The sequence below is a fragment of the Rhinolophus hipposideros genome (assembly GCF_964194185.1).
Source record: "Rhinolophus hipposideros genome assembly, chromosome: 2".
Taxonomy (NCBI): Eukaryota; Metazoa; Chordata; class Mammalia; order Chiroptera; family Rhinolophidae; genus Rhinolophus; species Rhinolophus hipposideros.
In genome coordinates this window covers 47,326,469-47,351,003 of record NC_138048.1, presented here as the reverse complement: position 1 = coordinate 47,351,003, position 24,535 = coordinate 47,326,469, and the positions used below count along the sequence as shown (strand labels likewise).

The window sequence follows — 24,535 nt, the reverse complement described above, 5'->3', positions numbered from 1 at the left end:
AAAATAAGACCGGGTCTTATATTAATTTTTGTTCCAAAAGACGCCTTAAAACTGATGGTCCAGCTAGGTCTTATTTTCGGAGAAACACAGTATGTGGGATACAAAACTGAAAGCAACAAAGAAACAAGACAAAGAAACAAAAACTCATAGACACAGACAATAGTTTAGTGGTTACCAGAGGATAAGGAGGGAGAGTAAGTGGTAGATGAGGGTAAACGGGGTCAAATATATGGTGATGGAAGGAGAACTGACTCTGGGTGGTGAATACACAGTGCGATATATAGATGATGTATGACAGAATTGCACACTTGAAACATATTTAACTTTACTAACCATTGCCACCCCAATAAACTTTAATGAAAAAAATAAAAATAACAGTAAAAAAATAGTTTCAAATCAGTAACTAAGCTCCCACCTGAAGAACCTAGAAAAATAACAGCAAAATAAACCCAAACCAAGTAGACAAAAGGAAATAATAAAGAGCGGAATTCAATGAAATTAAAAACAAAAAAGCAATGGAGATAAACAATGAAACAAAAAGTAGGTTCCCTGAAAAATTGAACAAAATTGAAAAATCTCCAGCAAGACAGACAAAAAAGATCATTTACAAATAGTAGGAATAAAACAAGGAATATTATTATAGATCATAAAAACCTGAATATGATAATAACAACTCTACATAAGTATATCTGACAAATAGACCAATTCCTTAAAAAGTAAAAATTAGCACAATTCTCCAATTCTGAAATGGATTGAATAGTCCCATAACTATTAAGAAAATTTAATTAATAATTTTCAAATTTGCAGGAAAGAAATAAATCTTCAGACCCAAATGCTTTCAATAGAGAATGCTATCAAGCATTCAAAGAAGAGTTAACAAGACTAACACTCTTCCAGAAAACACAGAAGGGAAAACTTCCTAATGCATTCCATGAAGATAGGATTACTTGAGAGCAAAATCAGACAAAGACAGTAAAACAAATAAAAACAAATTGTGTAAATTAAATATATACATTTTTGTTTTTCTATTATAACTCAATAAAGTTGGGGGGAAAAGGGAACAAAACTACACACCAATAATCCTCATGAATATAGATGTAAATGTCCTGAACAAAAGTTTAGCAAATAGAATTGAGCAATGTATAAAAAGATCAGGTGGGGCTTATTCCACAAATGCAAGGCTATCTCAATACTCAAAAATCAGTCAATGTAATTCACCATATGAACAAGCTAAAACAGAAAAGTAACATAATCATATCAATCGATACAGATACAGCATTTGACAAAATTTAACACTCATTCATGATAAAAGCTATCAAAAATAGTATTAGAGAGTATCTACAAAGAGTAGCTACAAAATACCTACAACTAACATTACATTTAATGGTGAAAGAACTGATTGCTTTCCACCTAAGATCAAGAACAAGGCAAAATGTCTACTGTCATCACTCTTCCTCAACACAGTATTGGAAGTTCTAGCCAGAACAAAAAAAGCAAGTAAAGGAAATAAAGGCATGTAGATCAGAAAGGAAAAACAAACAAACTTCCCTTTTTGCAAATAGCATGATGGTCTGCATAGAAAATCCCAAGAAATCTACAATGAAATTCTTAGAACAAATAAGTGAGTTCAGCAAAGTTTCATCATATAAGAAAACATACAAAATTCAATTGTATTTCTGTATATTAGAAATGAACACATGAAAGCTGAAATTTAAATGCAATACCATTTACAATCACTCAAAATATGACATACTGAGATGTAAATATAAAAAGTAATTATAGAACTTATATGCTGAAAACTACAAAACTCATATGAAAGAAATAAAATATCTAAGTAAACAGACACACTGTGTTCATGGATTTTAATACTCAACATAGCAAAAATGTCAATTCATACTCACATAAAACCTTGGGAAGATATTTTTGTAAATATCTTTTGTAAATATGCTTATTCTAAAATTTACATGAAAAGGCAAAGAAACTAGAATAGCTAAAGTAATTGTGAAAAAGAAGAATAAAGTGGGAGGAATCAGTCTACCCAATTTCAAGTCTTTCTCTCTCTCTCTCTCACTCTCTCTCCATATATACGTGTATATACATACTTATATATATACATATATATACACACATATATATACACATACGTATACATATATGCAATGGAATATTACTCAGCCATAAGAAAAGATGAAATACTGCAATTTGAAACAATATGGATGGATCTTAAGATTATCACGCTAAGCAAAATAAATCTGACAGAAAAAGTCTAGAACCGATGATTTCACTAATATGTGGGATATAAAACTGAAAGCAACAAATGAACAAGACAAACAAACAAACAAAAACTCTTAGACACAAACAACAGTTTAGTGGTTACCAGAGGGGGAGGAGAAAGAGGGGAAGGAAGAAGAGGGTAAAGAGGGTCAAATATATGGTGATGGGAGAAGAATTGACTTTGGATGGTGAACACACAATACAATATATAGATGATGTTTTATAGAATTGTATACTTTAAACCTATATAATTTTACTAACCAATGTCACCCCAATACATTTTTTTAAATTAAAAAAAAATCAGACTGAAACATGGATAGAAAGACAAACTCAATAATGATATAGAAGATTTAAACAAGATTGACAAAGTTGACCAAATTCAAATTCATAGAGCACTGCACCCAATAAATACAGAACACATATTATTTTCAAGTTCATTGATGTTAGAATATTTACCACAACTGATTATATGCTTGGCTGGAAAGGGCAAAACTCCACAAACACTAATTGATTGGAATTCTATAGAGCATATTATCTGATACAGTAAAATTATGCTAGAATTCAATTTTTCAAAATTAACAAAAAAGTGAAAGAAAATTCCCAAATATTTATAAAAGTACTGGTACACTTCTAAATACCTCATGGGTCAAAAAAGAAATTACAATGAAAATTAGAAAATGAAGTAAATGATAATGAAGATAAAATACACAAAAATTTGTGGGATCCAGCTAAAGCCATAATGAAAAAAGTTTATAGCCTTAAGTGCTTTATATTAGAGAAGAAAAAAGTTAAAATTAATTAACTAAATATCCATGTTCAAAACAGAAAGAATGGAAAATTAAATAAAATAAGGAAATAATAAAGATAAGAAGAGACATCAATACTACATAAAACAAATATGCAATAATCAGCAAAACCAAAATTTAACTTCTTAAAAATCCTAACAAAATTGACAAACCATTAAAGAGACAGATTGAAAATTCCTATTCATTCGTAATGACTGCATGAGTTATTCCTTTCATGAAGCTTCCCTCTTTCCCCCTAGTAAAGTTAGGCATTTCCTTATCCACATTCTCATAATATATTGTGCACTCCTTTGTTATTACATGGCATTATAATCTCTAGAACCTGGCACAGCATATGTTAAATGAATGACCAAATATAGTTTTGCTTCCTTAATATCTCCTAAAAATAAAAATAAAAAGAAATCTGATATTAATTTGTTAAAAAAAATAGAGCTAATACATAGCTATAGTAATCAAGACTGTGTGGTATAGGCAGAGGACAGACATATAGATCAATCACACAGAATAGAGGACACTTAACATGTCAAAGACACTTTTGACAAATGTGCAAGGCAATTCAATGAACGAGATCAATAAATGGTACTGGAGTATTAGATATCTACTAAGACAAAAATGAATCTCCAGCTAAACTTCAAACCTTACACAAAAATTAACTCAAAACAGAACATACATTTATGTGTAAAATAGAAAAAACTTTTGCAAAAAAATAGGAGAAAATCTTTGGGATCTAGGACTAATAAATGAATTATTGGATTTGATGCAAAAGTATGATCCATAATGAAATATTAATAAATTGGGTTTCATAAAAATTTAAAGCATTTTCTCTATGAAAGACCCTATTAAAAGGATGAAAATACAAGCTATTGACTGAGAGAAAATATTTGCAAACTACATACCCAATAAAGGACTAGAAAATTTATCTAGAATAAATTTTTAAATTCTCAAAACTAAATGGTTACCACAAAATACAACAGAAAGGCCTAACAAACTGAAAATCAACTACTTTTACTGGACCCCTGAGAGAATTGAAGTTCCAGGACAAAGTACAAACCAAAATCTCTAAATAAAAAGTTTTTAGGAAAACCAAAAATCAAGGAAGACAAAATCAGGACACTAAAGAAATTTGAAGTAGAACACCATAGAGAAAAAAATAAACTCTGTTATAATAAGTACAAATAATTTAAGGTATGTATATCATAGCCTACATATTGAATTTTACTTGAAAACCATATAAAACAAATCTATGCTTTCCCCAATACACAATTTATGATCAGTGTTAATAAGGCTAAAATGTAAATGTTTGAATTTATTCATTTTACAGATCATGCATTACAGAAATCCAGTTTCTCTTCCATTTAGGTATAAAATCAGATTTGAAAGGAAGCCAAGGATCATCCACCAGAAGCAGCTGAAATATCAAAACCTATTTCTCAACAATCTAAAGCTGGCTGCTGCTTTCAAAGATTGTAAGACCAAAGGCTGAAGGTGCCCTACAAAAAAAAAAACTAAACTAAAATTTACAGCATAAAATATAATAGAAATATAAATATACATACATATATGGTATAAGCATAAGGATATATAGAAATGTACATAATTAAATGGCTAATTTAAGAGAACTTAGGGTTCCAAAAGATGCTCGGTTAAATTTTCCTTTACAAATCCAATTCTCTCATTCATCATACGTTCCCCTCCAAAATAAATTGTGATAGTTAATGAATACTCTGGTCAAGAAAGTTAATAATTATTATCAAATTCAAAATAATGAATTTCTTTTTCAAAAAGATTTATGTCATATTTTTGTAACATTAAAATGTTACAACGTTTGTAACATTAAAATAGGCAATGTTTGCAAAATTTAAATCAAATTTAAATTCCTATGATTTAAATTTGTGCAAAATCTGTCAGCTTGTATTTTATGTTGCTACCAGTTAAATCCACCACAATTGAAATAACAAAAATCGTAAGTGGAAATCATCACTATCAATCATTTCTTCCCCCAAAAAGGGCCATAAAAGGGATCAGAACATTTCCTTCAATATTCCAATGGTGGTGGATGGGAAACCATTCTGTCCTTCTATACTAAAGTGTAGGGTCCAATCTACTCCAATCATTGAAACAAACAAAATATCAGGAAGGCAATCTGAGTAGGTAATATTTTTAGTGTTAAAGTAACAGGAATAATATAACAACTCTTGAATGATCTTTAAATTTAATATCCTGGAATTTCTGCTACATTATATTAAAATGTAAATAATATAACCAAAATTAGATCTAATCTACAGAAAGAAATCATATCTAGTTTTAGCAAATATCTAAAATATAAATATCCTCAGCTCAAAAAATACTGGATACAATAAAAATTTTCAAGGATGATGAAGTCTAAAATACTCATGAATACTACTGAGAATATTGAGAGTTAATAACTTAAATAGTATAGTATGCATATGAAAAGGAAAATGAAAAGCTCCAGGTACAAAAGGATGTCTGTTTAGCTGCCATCCTTTTTTCTCACTATACCTACACAAAGAGGTTTACTTAATTAATTAAGCATTGTCCACATACTGATGATTTTTTATAAACTATTTCCATTCAACAAAATAAAATGAACGTTATTTTGAGCTCTCAGAAATGACTACCTATCTCTATTATCCACCTACCTCAATTTGAATAGTACTCACTAATCTGTGTAAATCTTCTTCTCAAAACATCAAATTTTCTTTCATGAATATCAGATTTTCCTGTGATGGCCCTTCCCATTCACTGCAAATAGTGTGATTGTTCCCCAAATAATAAACAAATATCAGAACATTTTATAGTTAAAGTACAAAGACAGATAATAAAATACAAATCTTACTTCATCTCGAGGTGTATTATCAATTAAGTGGATGTGTGCTACGTTCTAGGCCTCGTTGAATCCAACATTAGGAACATTAACATTTAGTACAATTTGTTACAAATAAAGTCAATAACTTTTCCTATATCCATTCAAGTAATTTTCTCTTTTGGATTATTAATATTTCATTCTAAAATGAGAAATCTGGAAGAGAGATCCAAGATGGCAGAATAAATAAACACTGTTTGCCTCATCCCGTGAACACATCAAACTTAAAACCAAATAATAGAACAATTAACCTAGAGAACCATATGAAGTCTAGCTGAACAGAAGTTTTATAACAAGAATATAAACAAGCCACATCAAGACTGGTAGCAAAATGGGCTGGCCGCAAACATCCGTGTGGTGCTTGAAAATAGTGAGGGATATCTAGGCAATGAAGGTTCACCCTAGAGAAGAGAAATCTGAGTCCCACAACAGGCTCCCCAGCCCGGAGTACTGGTACTGGGAAGATGAGCCAACACAATAACTGGCTGTGAAAAACAGTGGGGATCCTGACCATCCAGGTGAGACAAAAGGCTGCAGGAAAACCAGACGTCCTCTTAAAGGGCCCACACATAGATTCACTTGCTCACAAGCACTCACCCTGAGCTCTAGCGGAGGAACAGTGACCAGGGGGGCATCAGAGACACACAGGGGGGAAAAAAAGAGTTGTGTGCTATGGGGCAAGAACTGGATAAACAATTGCCATTTTCCTGTGTGGAGTCCTTCTCCTTTGCAGCTAGCAGGTGGATGCCATTTTTCCTGTGTTGAGCTCACCCCCCACAGTCCAAATCTGAATCTGAATTGATCTGGTGAGCTCCACTTGCTCCACCCTGGTGACTCACTGAGACCCCACCACACCCAATTCCACACCTCACAAGGATTTATCAGTCACTGAACCTTACAGGAGCTGGCTTCAGGCCTCAGAGTGTCCTGGCTTTTTCAGAGCTATCTGCGACCTGGTACTGGTGACAGCCATCCTCGGTTAACGGCGTGGCCCCTGCTATGAAATTTCAGGTCTAGCCCAGGCTACAACTACCTGTGGATCACTCTGTATCTCCTACTAGGTGGTCTCTGGCTGCTTACAGGCAGGGGGTGACCTTGGTCTTCACCTAAGCCCCTCTCAAGGGGACCCAGAATCAACATTCTTGGAGGTTGGCTAGAGACCACAGCAGATCACCACCCAATTATCCCCACAAGTGGCACACCCAAAGAGCAGTCTCAACAGGCACCAGAGCCCACTGAGGTGAATCCTGCTTAGAGGGTAAGACCCCCTTCACTGCAGCGTGTAAGCTGTGGACATGGCCAAACCCCACAGCGAGTCAGCATGAGGATCAATCACACCCACTGACATCTCAGTAGAAATGGAGGCTCAACAATAACAGGAGGGAACACACAACCCACACAAAAGATACTCCTGCAGCACCCAGCACAGGTGACCAGGGAGGCTGTGCCACTGGGCCCAACAGGACACCTAGTACATAAAGCCACCAGCAATACTAGAAGATATAGCAGATCTACCTATTACATGGAAACAAACACAGAGAGGCAGCCAAAATAAGGAAACAAAGAAATACATCTCAAATGAAAGAACAGGAGAAAATTGCAGAAAAAGAACTAAACAAGATGGAGGTAAGCAACCTACCAGAAACAGAATTCAAAACACTGGTTATAAAGATGCTCAAGGGACTTAGTGAGAACTTCAACAAAGAGATAACAAGCATAAAATAGAACATAGAAACCATAAAAAAGTACCAGTCAGAAATGAAGAGTATAATAACTGAAATGAAGAATGCACTAGAAGGAATCACCAGCAGATAGATGCAGCAGAAGATTGGATGAGCAATTTGGAAGACAGGTAGCAGAAAACACCCACTCAGAACAACAAAAAGAAAAAAAGAATCCAAAAGAAAGAGGATAGTTTAAAAGACCTCTGGGACAACATCAAGCATAACAATTTCACATCATAGGGGTACCAGAAGGAGAACAGAGAGAGCAAGGAACTGAATATCTATTTGAAGAAATAATGATGGAAAACTTCTTTAACCTGGCCAAGGAAATGAATATTCAAGACCAGGAAGTGCTGAGAGTCACAAACAAGGTGAACCCAAACAGGCTCACACCAAGACACGTCATAATTAAAATACAAAAGTTTAAAGACAAAGAGAGAATCCTAAAAGCAGCAAGAGAAAGGTAACTAATTACTTACAAGGGGGCTCCCATAAGGTTGTCACCTGATTTCTCAACAGAATCTCTGCGGGCCAGTAGGGATTGGCACAAAATAGTCAACATGATGAAAAGCAAGAGTACTCGACCCAGTAAGGCAATCATTTAAAATTGAGAGATAAAGAGCTTCCCAGACAAGAAAAAGCTAAAGGAGTTCATCACAACCAAACCAGTATTAAAAGGAATGTTAGGAGGACTTCTTTAAGACAAAAAGAAAAAAAAAGATAAAAAACATGAATAACAAAATGGAAATAATTACATATCAACAATTACTTTCAATGTAAATGGGCTAAATGCTCCAATCAAAAGACATTGTGTGCCTGAATGCATAAGAAAACAAAACCATACATTTGGTGCCTAAAAAAGATTCACTTCAGATCAACAGACACACAGACTGAAAGTAAAGGAATGGGGAAAAATATTTCATGAAAATGAAAACAAACAAAAGTTGGGGTAGCAAAACAGGTAACTCCCGTATAACATAGCACTTCTATAACACGATTTTGCTCTAACATGGTTCGAGAATTGGGGAAACCCTTGGACAACACAGCATCCTAGAACACGGTTTTACTCTAACACAGTTTGAGAATTAGAGAAATCCCTGAACAACACAGAACGTAATAAGAACTTTTAAGAGCAAAAAATATCTCATTTGAAATTGGGGAAATCCCAAACAATACGGAACATAATAAAAGCTTATTAGTGATGACGAAGAAAACATTATTTGATACATATTAATGTTATACTTTTGGTGAAAATTGCTTTAATAAAGATATTTCTCTTAATCATAAAAACATAATAGTATGTTTTTTTAATTTTTGGAACCCAACCCCCTTTTTTGTACTAGTTCTTTGTTTCGTATAACACGGATTCGCATAACACAGCATTTTTAGGAACTTAACAACCGTGTTATACACATGATACCTGTACTTATATAAGACAAAATTGACTTTAAAACAAAGCCTATAAGAGACAAAGAAGGACCAAGTAATCCCACTTCTGGGTATTTATCTGAAGAAACCCAAAACGCTACTTCAAAGGGAAATGGGCATCTATGCATGCATTGTAGCATTATTTACAATAGCCAAAGTATGGAGGAAACCATATGTCCCTGAATGGATGAATGGATAGAGTAGGTGATACAATGGAATATTGCCAAGCCATAGCAGGCAATGGGTTCATGCCATCTGCAGGGGCACGGGTGGACCCGGTGGGTATTGTGCTGAGTGGAATGTGTCAGACAGATAAAGACAGATGCAATGTGATTTTGCTTATAAGTGGACCCTAAAGAACAAAATAATCAAATAAAACAGAAATAAACTCATAGATACAGAGAACATTTTGAAGGTTGCCAGATGAGAGTGGGATTGAGGGGGTGAGTGAAAAGGGGGAAGAGATTAAGAAGTACATATTGGTTGTTATAGTCACAGGAGATAACATAAGAAATATAGTCAGTGATATTGCAGTAACTATGTATCAGATGGGTACTAGTTTTGTTGGGGTGATAGATGGGAGGGTGGTTGGCCAGAAGGGTGATAACGGTGAAGGGATTTAGAAGTACAAATCGGTAGTTACAAAAAAGTTATGGGGATGTAAAATAAAGCATAAGGAATATAGTCAATAATATGATAAAAACTATGTATAGTGCCAGGTGGGTACCAGCATGGTCAGGGTGATCACTTCTTAAATTATATAAATGTCTAACCACTACGCTGTACATCTGAAATTAATATAAAATAATATTGAATGTCAACTGTAATTGAAAAATAATAAAAGGAGAAGAGGTGAAGGGGAATAAGAGGTCCAAATTTCCAAATAAAAAACAAATGAGTCATGGGGGTGTATTACACACCATAGGGAATATAGTCAATAATGTTGTGATACCATGGTATGTTGTCAGATGGTTGCTGGACTTATCATGGTGATCACTTCTTTAGGTGTATAAATGTTGAATAACTATGGTGTATACCTGAAACTGATATAATCTTCTGTGTTAGCTATATTTTTAAATAAAAATCTTCTATAAAATAAAATAGGGATACAAATCTGAGTCAAATGACCACCTTAAACATTAACTTTGGATATGCAGTGTTCCTCAGCAGTTAGTACCAACATTTTTGGATATCTAAACCTTTGCCTCAGTATTTTATGTAAAAAAATATTTAAGCAAAAGGATGAAAGTATAGAAAGTAACTGCTATGATCAAAAGGTATAGAAATATGTTTATTATTTACTTGACTCTTAAATTTTAGGTCAGGGTTTTTAGCATCCTGGCCTAGGGAAAAAATCACATCATTGCTAAAGAGCTGGTTTATAGCAAGGGGGAAAAAAGGTTAGAAATTCCCCATTAGTAGCTGGCTAAATCTACATCAATTATGAATTTTCTAGGAAAATAAATTATAAAAACAAGCATAAACATTAAATTATTTCTAGCTGTTAAGACTATTTTAAAAAGTCTTTCAAAAAAACCAGAGGTTGGGGAAGGGGAGAATGGGGAATCACTGCTGATGGGTGTGGAATTTTTTTGGAGGAGAAAAGAGAGGATGAAAATGTTTCAGAATTAGGGAGTGGTGATAGCTGCCCAACCTTGTCAATATACTAAAACTTACTGAATTGTATACTTTAAAAGAGTGAATTTTATAGCATGTGAATTATATCTCAAATTTTTAATAACATAGAAATTTTAAAAAGTTAGTCCAAAACTTGCTCAGGAAGTAAGTTTCTTGTACATTAAGAAATTTTTTAAGTCATTCATTCTTACCGTTCTCTGTTAAATTTAAGAGAATGAAGAATAGCTGGCCTTTTTTGTCTAAGGTTCCACAAATGAAGTGTATCATCTGAACTTGCACTGACCAAAGCACCCTGGAACAAAAAGAAGACAATTTAAGCAAGTGATTTACTTAATTTAGGGGTTTTTGTGAAGCAAAAACAAGCTAATTTACTGAATTTTTCCCTGCTTGATGTTATTTGTACCTATGTAACCTAGAAATTTAAGGAAGGTCTACTGCACAAACTTCAATCAGGAAGGCAAAGAATTCTGGAGTAGAAGAAGCAAGTAAACTATAGCATACAGATTGGTCAGGATAACTAGCGCAAGGAATATGCATATACCATATTAAGGAAAAATTATTGTAAGCATCACTGTGACTATTAAAATGTTTCTGCATTTTCTTTGGGGAAAACTTGGTTTAATCTTTTTGTTTCTACTATTCATACATATATTAATACTACACAGCAGCTTTACAGAGAAGCAAATATCCAACCCAGTTTTAAAATCCAATCTGGTCATATAAAAATTCTCCATTTCTAAGAATTTTCTATATGCTGTAGTTGGAGGGTATATATTCTTCCTAAAAAGTTTATTTAGTATAATTTAATTTGGTTTTATAGTTCAAGAAGCTTCATCTATGATAAAGAAAATATCTATAATAAAAAAAACATTTCTCCAACTAGAATTCAGTATAACTTCAAAAATAATACTGAGATTCTTTTTATATGCAACCTCCAAATACAATAGGATGTTTTCTACTTCTAAATATGGCAGACACTACATGGACAGATAACTAGCTGCCATATATGACTCCAGATAGATAGATAGATAGATAGATAGATAGATAGATAGATAGATAGATAGATAGATAGATAGATGATAGATATGGTGTCATACATACATATATATAATCATATACATATGTTTAAACTATTTATTTCAGTGAATTCAGTAATATCATCTTAAACTATGTCAGAACTTTTACTATTATAAGTTTCCTAGCTAAAAATGTCAATGCTTGCCCTTTATCAGAGGCTGAAGCTACTCTAGAGTATCAAGTATATTCTGTAAAAGTGATCTTGCAGAATCATGGTTGACCTAAAATTATTTTCATATCTTGCAAAGTACTGTCACAAGTAACTTTTCATAGGGTATAACATCAATCACAAATATCAAAATGATTATCCCATTTAGATGCTATGAAGAACTATATTGAAATTCCTAGAATTTATTTTTTCTGTAGGAATTAGAGGAGAAAAGAAGATAGGAATCTAAATGCTCTTCCATAACAATTCCTAAGACAAAAATACTCATGTATCCTATGATGATTCTCTTTATATTCTGTACCTGTGATTTTAGTCTCAAAGAAGAATGGCTTTTAAAAAAATCAATCATAATCAGAATACATCCATTTTAAAACCTTTAAAAATTTATATAACTTGCATATTTGTATATAAATACAAAAATAAAAAATAAACATGTTCAAAAAGGTATACATTGATATATACACTGTAACATGAACTCAGATAATTACATTGCATGCAATAAATGTAGTTTATACATGCCTTGAGAATTTTTATTTTTGTTTCCTGTTTCATTCGTAAACTACTCCCAAATGTCTCTTATATACAAACTACAAAATTATTAGGACTGCTTGGAAGTGCTTGATGAGCTACAATTATTTTTGATATATAGGATACTGATCTCATTTCTCAGGAAAGTGGAAATTCACTTGAGATAGGGTGAGGATAAAATGTGGTACATGAAATTAATAAAGCATTCTCCACAGTAAATAGTTATTTGCCATACAAAAGACATAATATGCCAAAGGCAATGGAATTAAAATAAAGCAACATGTGTCAATAATATTTTAGTGCAATAGCTGAATACATCTAGGGAGTAAATAGTACTATTACTTCTATGACAAAACTGGGAGGTAACTTATCATTGAAGGGAAGTGAACAGAACCACTGAGCAGAATAGCACCAACAGAGATATAAGACACATGAGAGTAAGCATATCAGTGGGGTGTCTAGGACTCATTTACAAAAGCAAAGTGAATCTACAAGAAAAACTACAAAAGAAGATCTATGAAAAGATTAAAAATTGTGAAGAAAAATACCACTCATGAGGTCAGAAACTGGGAAGTTTAGAAAAAGGTACAGAACTTGTGAGGTACATAAAGGTAAGTAGTTTGGGATAAACAATGTAAACAGTGACAGGATGTTGAAGGCTTGTCTTTATACATTCTTAGTTATGCAACACAGAGGCAAACTTAGGGCCTTGAAGACAATTCTCAGAGGATACAACCCAGAGGAAACACTGGGAAACAATTTATGCCTGCCAGTACACATCCATGCATAAGACAAAAGACAGATCTTTCATCTAGGAGCTACAGAGTAACAGTGAGACTTCAAAAAGGTTGTCATACTAGATACTAATGACTAGTTATTACAATAAAATGTTTTAAGAGTGTTTCCCTTTTCTTGCTTATGTCTCTCTCTCTCTCTCTCTCTCTCTCTCTCTCTCTCTCTCTCGTTTTGGAATCCTATAGCCCTATAGCCAGAATCCCTACAAGGTAAAATATGCTAAGCTTGTCAATAAACAGAATCTCATAGCCTTCTGAGAAAGATTTTAAGCCAAGAGAAGTAAAAAATGGACATCTGTCAATATCATAAATTTTTCATGGCTCAGGAATCTCTGATACAAAGTTACATGAACCATTTCATTCATGCTTACGATTATAAATTTTTACAGAGATATATACACCAATATATGGAGACATGGAATAAAATGTGGAGACGTGTTCTTACCGTAAGAAAGCAACCAGTGGTACCTCATTTTTTTCCCCTCAAGTTACTGGGTTTACTCTGCTAAGTACCTTAGCAGATTTTATATGGCACAAACTCTTAAAGAATTTTTGCACTGACTGTCTCACTTAATACAAAAGAACTCTAGAAGATTCAAGGATCTACTATAAAAATCTGAGTAAAGAAGGCATTAAAGTAGCCTTCAACTAATGGAAGATCTTCAACCTTTCCGAACTTTATAAATGCATAATTTTTCTGTAGGGTGTGCCTCATCACCATAGGTCTATAAAAATAGTGATAGGATTGGCAGCCAACTGTCATAATACCTATGGGCACACAAATAAACACAAATGCATACATATACCAACGAGTCCACATTATATACAGAAAAAAAGAGCCCATAGGTAAGTAAGTGAAAAGATTATTTCAAGGAATAAAGACAAAACATGAAGTTAGCATTATAAAGTTTAAGTTGGTGGGAGAAAAGTGTGTAGAAAGAAAGTTTAGTGGTCAGGCAAGCAACCAAAGGATTTTAGTAAATTAAAAAAAAAAATTTAAATAATCTATAAATTACGCTGCACAATCACAACGCATACATATATATTTTCAAGCATTTAGAATCATAATATAAAAAGATTACATCAACAGATGCAGTTCATGTGTGTGTACGTGTGTGTGTGTGATAAATAGTCAAAAAAAATCCTTACCGTGAAGGGATTTGGAAGCAGCTGGTAACCACAAGACGGCCTCAGGGTTTTTTTGAAAATTAATTTGGGGAAGGTATTCTATAATGTTGTAAAGATTTTGTTGGGTATCCGATGGACATGCGTCCTATTTGGGAGACCACCTCAGGGATACTGTGGATACCTGATCATGGCATTGTATACCAGAAGCTAAACATTAATGAATGCCAACTATAATTTTATATATATAATGTGATGGTTCAGTGTGAGGTCGGAGGGATAGTGGATGGGGGGAGGGGGGTTCACAGTGTGAGGGATGTGGATGATGAACGTCTAAGTATTGCCTTGTTTTGTACACCTGAAACTAATAAATAAATTAATTAATTAAAAAAAAAAACCAATCCTTACCTCGTTGATCAAGAACTGGAGCTGCAGGACCGCTGCACCGCTTTCGTGTTGGCAATAACAATCAACGCCAGGTCTCCCGAGTCTAATGCAAGTAAAAGTCAAGGATTCTAACATTTTACTTCGCATTAATATTAATGAGTAAAGAAGAAACGAACTTAATAGCTGATGTTTTGCTTTTTAGTTATCCTAATTTTTGTAAACGAACAGTTGAAAAAAAATCTTAGTCTTTGTTGATGCAAATTACATTACATGGCAAGGACATCAGCAAAATAGCCAAATAAGACATCCATCACATGGATCCTCCCTCAAAAACAATATTTTGGCATCCATACACAAGCAAATGTGCCTTCATGGGAGCTTCCAGATCCAAGTAGGAGACTGTGAAATCCTGATGCAGTCCAAGAATAAAGAGAGCCATTTTGAGAAGGTAGGCTCACATCCAGGCGGCTGATTCACTGACTGTGGTCTTGGCTACAGAAATAGAAATAGCTCTGTACCCCCATGAGAACTCAGCTATAGCCTTGTTTGGCTTTGCATTTGTAATGAGCAAATGCCATACACCAAGAGACCCAGAGGATGCATCAGGTAATAGGCATACAGACCTGGGTCCCTGCTGTGGAACTGCATGAGGCCTCTGAACCAGCCCCTCTTTGCTGCAGTTCAAAGTCCCTGGAGGTAAGCCTGACAAATTTGGTCCTACTGTGGATTCTGAAATGGCTCTGTAACAGAGCTCAAGACCATCCCAGACATATTTCATGAACAATCCTGCTGGCACACGGACCCCATAGGAGACACTTTCATCTGCAGCCCCCCAAATTTTGAAAGGGACCAGGCCCTGCACCCCATCTATGCTGAGCTGCTCTGATGAGCAGCCTGCTGGCACAGGCACCAAGCATGATAAATTTCCATCTGTGTGCTCCCAGAGATCCGTGGCTCCAGCTTCCTCACAGCCACGGTCTGCCAAAAGTCTTGAGGGTCCAAGGTCATAGCTGGAGCCACTCCCATTTGGAAATCCTGAAAGGGCCCTATACTCTATTCCAGATTCCTTCCAGCCATAGTCCATAAGCAGGCCTACTGGAAAAGGGACCAGGAAGGAAACACTCCCATTTGTTTCCCTGAAGAACCTGAAAGGGCCCTATACATAGCCCTAGCCCTCTCACAGCCATAGTCAGCCAGCAGTCCTGAGGGTCCAGGGTCCCAGGGGGAAACATCCCTGTCTGCAACCTTGGAGACTCTAAGCGGGCCCTAAACTCAGTTCCAGCCCCACCCAACTTCAGTCTGTGAATATTCCTGCTGCCACAGGGACCCAGCAGGAAACACTCCTGTGAGTATTCCTGGAGACCTTCAAAAGGCCCTATAATCAGCTTCAGCCCCTCCAAGCTATAAACCATGAGCATTCCTACCAGCACAGGGACCCAGAGAGAAACATGACTTGTACCACAGGAGATCCTGGAATGGCCCTATGTGCCACTCCAGCCCCTCTAGTCATGGTCAGGGACCAATCCAGCCTATTCAGTGACCTGGAGGGAAAACATTCAGATCCATGCCTTGCAGAGCCAGGTCTGTGAATCTCAGTCTTGGCTGTGGAATCTGAAACAGCCCTGACAGCCACAGTTCAGGGTCAGTGTTGCCCACTCAGGGACTTACTAGGTGATTAAGCAGCAGTCCTCCCAGGGACCTGGAGGCAGATAATTTACCTGGTAATAGGCTCACCGTCTGAGAAACTCATATGTGGACTCTTGTCCAAGTACCACCCTACTGAACAAGGTACTGGAGGCAGTTGCATCCACCCAGGCACTAGAAGGAATCCACCCAGCCTCAGCCCTGGTAACAAACCCACTAACCACAGACCCCACTGCAGACCCAGTGACAGCCTCATAACCATCTCCAACCTAATACAACTGCAATTAAAGAGGTAATCTTATCAACTCAGGGAGCAAACATAGGTCTTTATCACCTGCAACCAGTCTGTAAAGACTGGAAGAAGTGTTTCCTCTCACAAATGCACAGACACCAATGCAATGCTACACAGTTCAAGAAAATTTGATACTACCAATGGAAACTAACAGAACTCTAGCAAATGACTCCAAAGAAATGAAGATCTATGATTTGCCTGACAAAGAATTCAAAATAATCATCTAAAGAAACTGAATGAAATACAAGAGTACACAGATAGACAAATAAACAAAATCATGAAAACAATTCATGAACAAAATGTATTTAATAAAAGGAAATCAAAACCATAAAAAAGAACCAAACATAAATCCTAGAGCTGACGAATACAATAACAGAACTGAAAAATTTAGTAGAGTTTTGATAACAGTCCTAATCATGCAGAAGAAAAAATCAGCAAAACTGAAGGCAAATTATTTGAAATTACCATATTTTGCCATGTATAATGTATACTTTTTAGCACAAATTTGTGAGGGAAAAATAAGGATGTGCATTATACATGGGTAGTACTAATTCCATATCTATGTAAATGTTTTTAATTATTTTATTTATGCTTATGGGTTAAAAGTGTAACTCTAGAAATCAATAACAATACTGTATGCAAAATAATACCCTGGAATATGATCATCAGTTTTGTTGAACTTATGACGAATTTGCAACAACGAAGAATTCTTGGCTTTCTATGATGTGTAAACATTGTAAATTTGCTACTGGTAGGTACATAAAATTTCTTGTACCTTGTATCTGTTCTTGTGTTTTCTAACTATTTGTTACATAAAATTTCTTGTACCATATGTTAAATAATCAATGCTAAAATTCCTTTATAATACAAAAAAGTACCTAAATGTAAACAAATAAAAATTTGAATTAAAAAATTAAAAGTTCAAAGGAACTCAAGCAAGATGAACCCAAATATGACTATTATGAGACATATTATAATCAAAATGTTAAAGGTCAAAGACGAGAATTTTGACAGCAGTCAGAAAAAAACAACTCATCACATACAAAAGAACCCCATGAGCCCATCAGTGGATTTTTCTACAGAAACTTTGCAGGCTAGGACACAGTAGGATGATATATTCATAATGGTAAAAGAAAAAAACCAAGAATACTACATCCAGCAAAAATGTACTTCAGAAATTAAGGAGAGATAAAGACATCCCAGACAAAAAAAAAAAAAAAAAGCTAAAGGAGTTCATCACCACTACACCTACCATTACAAGAATGCTAAAGATAATTCTTCAAGTTGAAATGAAAGAACACTAGGTAACAACACAAACACATAATAGTATAAAACTCACTGGTAACAGTAAATATGTAGTTAAATCCAGATATGCTAATACTGTAATGGTGGTATATAAATTACTTGTACCTCTATTATAAAATCTAAAGGCAATAAAATTAAAAATAACTATAGCTACAATAATTTGTTAATGGATGCACAATATAAAAAGATGTAAAGAGTGACAATACCATAAAATGTTTGGAGAGGGGAAGTAAAAGTGTTGGGTTTTGTGATTGAAAGTAAGTTGTTAGTAGCTTAAAATAGACTGTTATATCTGTAAGATGTTTTATGTAAGCTTCATGGTAACCACAAAGAGAAAACATATAGTAGTTACACAAAAGATAAAGAAAAAGGAATTAAAGCACACAAACAACATACACAAAAAAATAAATCACAAAGGAAAAGAGTAAGAGAGGAAGAAAGGAAAAAAGAAACTAAAACATTTCTGAAAGCAAAGAAATAGCAATAGTATGTACTTACCTATCATTAATTGTTTCAAATATTTACATTTTAAATGGACTAATTCTCCAATCAAAAGATACAAAGTGGCTCAGTGGATTAAAAAACAAGATTCAACAATATGCTGTCTACTAGAAACTCACTTTAGCTTTACAGACACATGTAGGCTGAAATTGAAGGGAATGAAAAATATATATTCCATGTAAATGGTAACCAAAAGCGTGCAGGAGTGCCTATACTTTTGTCAGATAAAATAGACTTTTAATCAAAATCAGTCACAATAGAAAAAATAACCCAATATAGAGATACACATCAATTATATCCCCAATTCATCAAGAGGATATAACAATTATAAATACAGAGGATGTCCAAAAATTGAACACACATTTTAAGAAAGGAAAACTGTATTAAAATTGTAATACTCAATATATACCAATAACAAAAGATGAACATAAGTCATGTTTGCCTTCTGCAATTACAAGAGGTGCTCAAAGTAGTTACTATCAGAATCCAGACACTTCTGATTATGGTGAAATATTACTTGAGCAATGTTGACCAAAGTGTCCACTTGCATACATTTTTTGTCACCCCCAGTATATATATGCACCTAACATTGAAGAGCCTAAATATTTAAAGAAGATGTTAACAGAACTGGAGGGAAAAATAAATAGCAATACAATAAGAGTAGGGGATTTAAATACTGCACTTTGAATGTTGGAGAGATCATTCTTACAGAATAAGGAATGAGTAGATTTGAATGACACTATACATCAAATGTACCTAACAGACATATACAGAACATTCCATCCAACAGCACCAGAATATGAATTCTTCCCAAGCGTACACAGAGCATGTTCCAGGAGAGATCATATGTTGGGCCACATATGAAGCAAGAAGAGTAAAACCACATCTAGAATCTTTTCTGACCACAATGGTATTAAACTAGAAATTACTAACAGGAGGAAAAGTGAAAAATTCACAAGTATATGAAAATTAAACAACAAAATCCTAAACAACAAATGGGCCAAAGAAGAAAGCAAAAGGAAAATTATAAAGTATCTTCAGACAAATGAAAATGAAAATAAAACATATCAAAATGTATGGAATGCAGGAAAAGCAGTCCTAAAAGGAAAGTTTATAGTAAAAAAATGCCTACATTAAGAAAAGAGAAAGAATTCAAATAAACAACCGAACTTTACACCTCAAAGAATTAGAAAAAGAACAAACTAACAACCCTCAGTTTTTCCTCTTTGTCCCCAAAACTGTTTCTGATTAGTTCATTCACTTATTCTTTTCTTTAGATTCCGCATATAAGTGAGAATAGATATTTTTCCAAGAAAACATATAAATAGTACATGAAAAGATATTCAACATCACTAATCAACAGGGATATGTCGATCTAACCCATAATGAGATATCACTTCATATCTGTTAAAATGACTGTCATCAAAAAGAAAAGAGACAAAAAGTGTTTGCAATGTCTGGAGAAAAGAGAACCCTCATGTACTCTTTGTGGACATGTAAATTGGTACAGCCATTATGGGAAACAGTACAGATATTCCTCAAAATATTAAAAATAGAGCTACCATATAATCCAGCAATTCCACTTCTGGTATATACCCTAAAAAATGATATCATGAAGAGATATCTACATCCTTATGTTCATTGCAGCATTATTTACAATAGCCAAGATATAGAAAAAACTAAATTGTTCATTGAAGAATGAATGGATTAAAAAAATGTGGTATACAACACACACACACTGGAATATTATTCAGCCATAAAAAGAAGGATATCTTGCTATTTGTAACAACATGGATGGACAATGAGGGTATTATGCTGAGTGAAATAAGTCAGAGAAAGATATATGCTGTATGATCTGGCATACGTGTGGAAACCACCAAAAACAAAAACAAACAAAACAGAAATCATAGACACAGAGAACAGATTGGTGGTTGTAGAATTGGGGTTCAGGGGTGGGCGAAATTAATGAAGGTGGTCAAAAGGTACAAACTTCCAGTTATAAATTAAATAAGACCTGGGGATATAATGTACAGCATGGTGGCTATCATTAATAATACTGTATTGCACATTTGAAAGTTGGTAAGAGAATAGATCTTAAAAGTTCTCATTACAAGAAAAGAAATTTTTGTAACTATATGATGCCTGTAAACTAGACTTATTTTGGTGATCATTTCACAATATACACAAATATCAAATCACTATGTTGTACACCTGAAACTAATATAATGGTATATGTCAACTGTACCTGACAAAAAAAAAAGAAAGAAAGAAAATGATCCAAGAATATGCTGTTCATAACAAACTCACTTCAAATACAATGACATAGGTAAGTTTAAAGTAAAAGGATGAGAATAGATATACCACGCAAACATCATTAAAAAAAAGCAGGAGTGGCTATATTAATATCAAATAAAGTAGATTTCAGCAAAGAAAATTACTGGAGACAAATAAAGACATTACATAATGATAAAGGGACCAATCCACCAGGAAGACGTAACAATCCTAAATGTGTGCACACCAAACCACAGAACCTCCAAAATACAAAAAGCAAAAACTAATAGAGCTGAAAAGAAAAACAAATACATACAAAATTAGAGTTGGAGAATCTAATTTACTCCATTCTCAAGATTTGATAGAATTATTAGACAGAAAATTAGTAAAGATATAGAGCTCAACAATACAAGCAACCAACAGTATCTAGGTGACAAATATAGAACACTTCACTCAATATGAAAGAATGCACATGTTTTTCCAGAGTCCATCGATCATTCATAGACACAAACCATACCCTTGGCCACAAAACAAACCTTAACAAATTTTTAAAAACTGAAATCATAGAGTGTGTTTTCTTACCACAATGAACTCCAACTACAAATCAGTAACAGAAAGACAAGAAAATATCTAAACACTAGCCAAATAAAACAATTCTAAAAATTCATGGTTCAAAGAAAACATTCAAAGGCGATTTTTAAAACTACATAACTGAATGAAAATGAAAATACACATATCCAAATGTGTATTGTAGGACCCATTGAAGCAATGCTGAGAGAAGAATTAATAACACTAAATGCATACCTTAGAAAAAAGAAAGTCTATCATATCAATAATCTAAGTTACTATTTCAAAAAACTACCAAAAAAAGAGAGCAAAATAAGCTCAAAGATAAGCAAGGGAAGGAAATGAAGTTAAGTCAATCCCTGAAACTAATACAATATTGTATGTCAATTATACCTCAATTAAAACAAGAAAATGAAGATGCAGTATATATATATATATATATATATATATATATATATATATATATACACACAATGGAATATTACTCAGCTGTACGAAAAGATGAAATACTGCCATTTGAGACAACATGGCTGGATCTTAAGATTATCATGCTACGCAAAATAAGTAGGACAGAAAAAGTTGAGAACCATATGATTTCACTTATGTGGAATATAAAACTGAAAGGAAGAAACAATCAAGACAACAAAAAATTCATAGACACAGAGAACAGTTTAGTAGTTACTAGAGGGTAAGGGGTACAGGGGGAGGTAGAAGAGGGTAAAGGGGGTGAAATATATGGAAGGAAAACTGACTCTGGATGGTGAACACACAATGTGATATACAGATGATGTATCATAGAATTGTACACTTAAACTGTTAAGAACAGATACTACACTTTTATCTTAGCCAAAAGGCCGAGAAGTGATAGAATTGTACACTTAAAATCTATATAATTTTACCAACCAATGTCACCCCAATAAATTTAATGTAAAACTGTGTTAAAATCAAGAAAATTGAGAAAATCAATTAAACCAAACGTGGGTTCCTCAAAAAAAAAAAAAAGTCAATAAAATGTATAAACCACTAGTAAGACTAACTACAAACTACCAAAATTCAACTAAGATAAAATAGAAAACCAAAATAACCCTATAACTACTAAATAAGTTGGATTTGTAACATAAAATCTCTCATGCGATAATCACCAGGCCCAGGTAATTTCACTAGAGATTTCCACAAACACTTAAAAAATTAACACTAATTTTACAGAATCTCTTCCAGAGAACAGAATAGGAGGGAACATGTCTCAAGTCACCTTTTGAAGATGGTATTACCCCAACACCAAAACAGACAAAGACAATACAAATAAATCAACTGAAAATAGAACCTGTTCCTAAATATAAAATGTAAAACTACAAAATTCTTAGAAAAAAATAAAAGAAAGTAATTAAGATTCAGGGTTAGGAAAAGTTCTAGGAGGTGATACCAAAAGCACAATCTATAAAGAAAAAGCTGTTAAACCGGTCTCTGAAAGATCCTATTAAAAGGGTGAAAGACAAATTAAAGACTGGAAGAAAATAACCGCAAAACAGTTATCTGATAAAGGACTAGTATTTAGAATATATAAGAATACATATGTAGATATGTGTATATATATATATATATATATATATATATATATATATATGATATGTATATGTATATATATGCATATATGACATGTATATGTATATATGTGTATATATACATGAGATATCACTACAAAATTATCAAAATGGCTGAAATAAAAGAACAAATAAAACAGCACAAAATGCTGGTCATGACGCAGGGCTATAGGATCACTCATACACTGCTGGTGGGAATGTAGAATGTTGCAACCACTCTGAAAAATATTTTGGCATCTTCTTATAAAACTAAACATGAAACTACCGTACAACCCCCTCAACTGCACTCCTTGGCATTTATACCAAAGAAATGAAAACTTATGTTAACACAAAAACATACACACAAATGTTCGTTCATAGTTGCTTTAATCATAATAGCCAAAAACTAGAAACCAGATATCCTTCAATAAGTGAATGGTTAAATGAAGTGTGATATATTGATACCATGGAATAGTGCTCAACAATAAAAAAGAAATGAACTGATACACGCTACAATTTGGATGAATCTTCAGAGAATTATGCTGAGTGAAAAAAAACCAATCCCAAGAGGTTACATACTGTATGATTCCATTTATATAGCATTCTTAAGTTGGTAAAATTACTGAAATTAAGAACAAATTAGTGACTGTCAGCAGTCAGGTGTGGGAGAGGGAAAATTGGAGGGATAGAGTATGACTATAAAACGGCAACATGGGGAATCCTTGTGATGATAGAAATGTTCTGGACCTTGAGTGCATCAATATCAATAACCTGGTTGTGACATTACACTGCAGTTTTATAATATGTTACTATTGGAAATTAGGTAAAGAGTACATGGGATTTCTCTGTATGAATTCTTACAACTACAATTAAATCTACAACTACTCAAAATAACAAGTTTAATTTTAAAAAATGGGAGGACACTAAAACAAAATTTGGGAGGAAATTTACAGCACTACAGATATATTTCAGGAAAGAAGAAAGTTCTCAAATCAATGACCTCAGTTTCCACCTTAAGAAACTAAGAAAAAATATCAAATTAAACCAAAAGTTAAGCAAAATAAGGAAATAAAAAGATCAAAGTGAAATCAATGAAATAGGATACAGGAAAGCAATACAGAAAAACAATGAAACCAAAAGTTGGTTCTTCTGAAAATCAATATAGTTGATAAGCTTCTATCCAGATGGTCAGGAAAAAAGAGAAGATACAAATTACCAATATCAGGAACTAAAGAAGGTACATCACATTTATGTCACAGACATTAAATATATGCCTATAAGTTTGAAAATGCAGGTTTCGCAATTATTACTCACTTCTAAAGAAACAGTAAACTTTATTTGGTCATAATTATTTCACTAACCTGAGTATTTAAGGAAACATAATTGGTATTAATATAGCAAATAATGAACCAAAAATTAAGGATACATTCGTATAGCACCTGTTCTTGTCCCAATAGCCAAGGTTTTCTGAACTGGATCAAAGGCTAATGCTGTAGGTTGATAAGGAAAACCATGCCGAACTGTCTGAAAGAGAGCAGATG

The 24,535-nt window shown here is 33.7% G+C and overlaps 1 protein-coding gene across 6 annotated transcripts in view; it reads right to left on the bottom strand.

The window, feature by feature from the left end:
• The window catches only part of STXBP5L (syntaxin binding protein 5L), a 252,481-nt gene that overhangs the window by 189,686 nt on the left and 38,260 nt on the right, over nucleotides 1–24,535 (bottom strand). For all 6 annotated transcript variants that reach the window (XM_081030031.1, XM_081030026.1, XM_081030027.1 and 3 more), the window contains exons 3-5: nucleotides 24,421–24,518; nucleotides 14,856–14,937; nucleotides 10,946–11,046 (exon numbers count right to left, since the gene is read on the bottom strand). In XM_081030031.1, the coding sequence (XP_080886157.1) occupies nucleotides 10,946–11,046; nucleotides 14,856–14,937; nucleotides 24,421–24,518 (281 nt within the window). The remainder of the gene's footprint in view (nucleotides 1–10,945; nucleotides 11,047–14,855; nucleotides 14,938–24,420; nucleotides 24,519–24,535) is intronic.